Source organism: Zingiber officinale, chromosome 7B (assembly GCF_018446385.1).
Source record: "Zingiber officinale cultivar Zhangliang chromosome 7B, Zo_v1.1, whole genome shotgun sequence".
NCBI lineage: Eukaryota > Viridiplantae > Streptophyta > Magnoliopsida > Zingiberales > Zingiberaceae > Zingiber > Zingiber officinale.
Window position 1 is genome coordinate 89,319,483 of NC_055999.1, and position 3,164 is coordinate 89,322,646.

Genomic DNA, 3,164 nt, shown 5'->3' on the forward strand with positions numbered 1-3,164 from the left:
CCTCTTCTTTATTCACATCTCTTATATCCAACCATCCACACTCACCTCCGTGACTAACATCATATAAGAAATAGGATTAACTCCCTAGACAATAAGATTTAAATTTCACACACATCATATATTTAATTTATCCTAATAATTGATAAAAAATTATCTCTAAAATTAATTGAACCTTACAAACTGAATACCTGTATTAAAAATAAATAAATAAATTCACTTTGGCCACCAAAGGGATTCGAGATGGGCACAATGCGATGATCAAGTTGTGTCCGCATTAGGGTTTTAGGGACCATGGGATCAGTGGGCCCTCACAGACAAATCGGACGGCATGCCGGTCTGGTTTTCCAAATCACCTGCTTTTTCTTATGAATTAATTTTTCAAAAGACGAATAATCGTAGGCATATAATTAATGCTGCGATGGAGTTGCTAGTTCACGTCTTATTATTGCTTTAGAGCATTAGATCCTATCAAATCAGAGTCTTGCCAGGTGGCGACAAAATCTAGTAATTTGCTTTACTTTTTAAAGTAATATCTACTCTACGCGATTTCAAGTTCCAACAGCTATCAATTGATCTACTGCCCTCAATAATTCCCGAAGCTTTAAATGCGAGAACATTAATTCCTAAAGGTTTTCAATTACATTTTGGTCAAGTTTTAAAGTTTATACCTAACCTCACCGGAAACCAATGAATTGGTTTTTAAATGTTTATACCTAACCTCACGAATCAGGGCCATCACAATTTCCCCTCTAAATTCAATCTGCACCCTGAATGATTTGAACTAATGCCAGTTTGTAGGGCATTAATTGTAACTTTCATGCCACTGTGCATTGATGCACAACTGGGGTCGTAGACTTAAGATCAATAATAAGTATTTAACATGGTTGAAAAAAAGAGAGAAAAAGAACAACATAACGAATCACGAGAAAGAGCCAAAACCTATTCCTTTAATTTCTTTTTGTTTTGGCTGGCCTCTTTGAATATTGTTTTTCAACTTTTTTTCACTTTCCCTCTTCCATTGACCGGGCGATGCCTCGTAATTATTTAGTCGGCAGTCTTTTTCCCAAAAGCTTCTTATTTAACCAGCAAGTGAGCCTGTGAAAGTTTCACAAGAGCAGAGAGCAGAGAGCAGAGAGCAGAGCGCAGGCTTGTGCTGTGTGTTCTTGAAACATGATGGCCATGGACAACTATTTTCTATTCCCACCCCGGACCTGTGATTGTGATTGGGATCCGCACACCTCTGGATCTGCAGATGATCTCCGTCGACAACTCATGCCTTCGGGTTAGCAATTCAATCGTTTCATTTTGAGCCAAATTCCCACTAATTAATTCGTAGATCATGGTGGCGAATGCATGCAGTAGTACTGGAGTCTCCAGCGTCGTCGTCGCAGGCCTCGACGGGCTACTTGCAGGATGCCGTGGCCGAGTGGAGCCTCCGGAGCAAGCGGCGACGCCTGACTTCGCCGTGTCCGCAGGATATTCTCCAGGTAGCCACCTACTACTTCCGATCACACGATATATACAAGATATCGTTAATTATTGACACTCAGTCGACTTCTTTTTGTTAAGGGGTTTTGTTTTGGAGATCTCTTGCTCGACCAGAACTGCATGCCATCTGATCAACCAGGTAATTATTGACTTAATTGATGTATTTAGAATGCGCTCAGTCAAATTTTTTTGTAAAAGGTAACTCTTTTCGACCAACTTGTCTCAAGGTGCTTCTTCCTCCTACGAGAAATCACTGCAATTCTCCAGAGAGCTGCAGCGAAAGGATAGCTTGGATTCAAATTCTAAACCAAAACCAGTACTCACTGCGGAAGGTGATTAATTAGTCGTTGTTGTAACAGTGATTAGGAGTGCTAATGTGACTCTGCTTAATTTAACTGTTTAGTTAGCGAGAGAGGGGCATGTGGGAATAAGCAGAGCGTCGCGTACCCTTTTGCGGTGGTGAAGCCGGGTGGACTGGAGGGAGACGTGACGCTGGCCGACATCAACGAGCGAATTTTCATGAGGCCGAAGCGGCCGGTCCGGCACCCGGTGGGGGAGTTTGCCGGTGGACCGTGCGTGGTCTCGCCGGTGGGACCGGGGCTCTCTGGCAAGGCGGTGGTCAGCCTGACAAGGATTCAAACGCGAGGAAGGGGAACGATAACGATCATAAGGACCAAAGGGTGACATTTAATTCGTGCGGGAATTGTGTAACAGCAAAACGGGCAAAAAGGTTAATTGTGGATTTATATATATATATATCCTATGTATATTTCTCAATACGCAGAATTACACATGAGCCGGCTCTGGAGCTTGGGAGCTTGCTTTAAAAAAAATATTTGATTCATCATTGAAATTTATGAATTCGAACATTTCAAACCTGAATTCAAACTAATAATATTTTATTCAATTATTTATGAGCTACTCAAACCGACTTTTATTATTATTATTATTTTATTTTACATATTTTTTAATTTGAATATGCTTAAATTATTCAAATAACTCGAATCAAACTTAAATTTAAATTATCTCAAGCTAAAGTTTGATTCTATTTCAATTTAAATTCAAACAACTCTATCTGAACTCTCCATTTCAAATTTTATTTAGAACTGAACTTAGTTAAAGTTATTTGTATTAATTTTGGATTTGTATCGAATTTGAATATTACACGTATTCTTTTAGGTCGAATTCGAATATTAGGACTACAAATGAGTATATATTACTATTTATAGAATTATTTTATTTTATATGTTATGTATTATAGGTGCTACGACTATAAACTATCCCTTAGGGGTGGTATGATGGTTAAGACATAAGGTATAATCATATTAGGTTATTGTGTCAAAACTTGTCACGTTTGAGTATGTTTTCCTTTATGTCTTAACCACTAAACTAATGGTTAGTAATCATCCGTGATTTATTTCCTCCGTGTTAGTCTAGGAACGAGTTGATCAAGGCGCTGAGGGCGAGCAAATCATCTTTTGCCACATTAGGACTATATATACTAAAAAAAAAAATACAATTTTGCCGACGGAATAATCGACGGGAAAAACTTTCCGTCGGTAACCTTTAATGTTACCGACGGAATAAAGTATTCCATCGGGAAACTCAGGATTTACCGACAGAATACTTTTTTCCGTCGGTAAAACCTAAGTTTACCGACGGAAAAAAATATTCCG

The 3,164-nt window shown here is 38.8% G+C and overlaps 1 protein-coding gene across 2 annotated transcripts; it reads left to right on the plus strand.

Moving 5' to 3' along the window:
* The first annotated feature begins 1,105 nt into the window (after positions 1–1,105).
* LOC122003921 (protein XRI1-like) lies at positions 1,106–2,267 on the plus strand. Of its 2 annotated transcripts, none has more exons than XM_042558889.1 (5): positions 1,106–1,282; positions 1,360–1,487; positions 1,570–1,627; positions 1,716–1,820; positions 1,892–2,267. In XM_042558889.1, the coding sequence occupies exons 1-5, from the start codon at positions 1,171–1,173 to the stop codon at positions 2,170–2,172; spliced, it is 684 nt and encodes a 227-aa protein (XP_042414823.1). In that variant the 5' UTR covers positions 1,106–1,170; the 3' UTR covers positions 2,173–2,267. The 2 variants fall into 2 exon arrangements, with proteins under 2 accessions (XP_042414823.1, XP_042414824.1); XM_042558890.1 differs by having other exon boundaries at positions 1,363–1,487.
* Positions 2,268–3,164: the final 897 nt, after the last annotated feature.

Coding starts and splice junctions, on each gene's coding strand:
- LOC122003921 (XM_042558889.1), top strand. CDS start 1,171: ATGATGGCCATGGACAACTATTTTCTATTCCCACCCCGGACCTGTGAT. Junction 1,488..1,569: donor GTCCGCAGGATATTCTCCAG/GTAGCCACCTAC, acceptor CTTTTTGTTAAG/GGGTTTTGTTTTGGAGATCT. Junction 1,628..1,715: donor CATGCCATCTGATCAACCAG/GTAATTATTGAC, acceptor ACTTGTCTCAAG/GTGCTTCTTCCTCCTACGAG.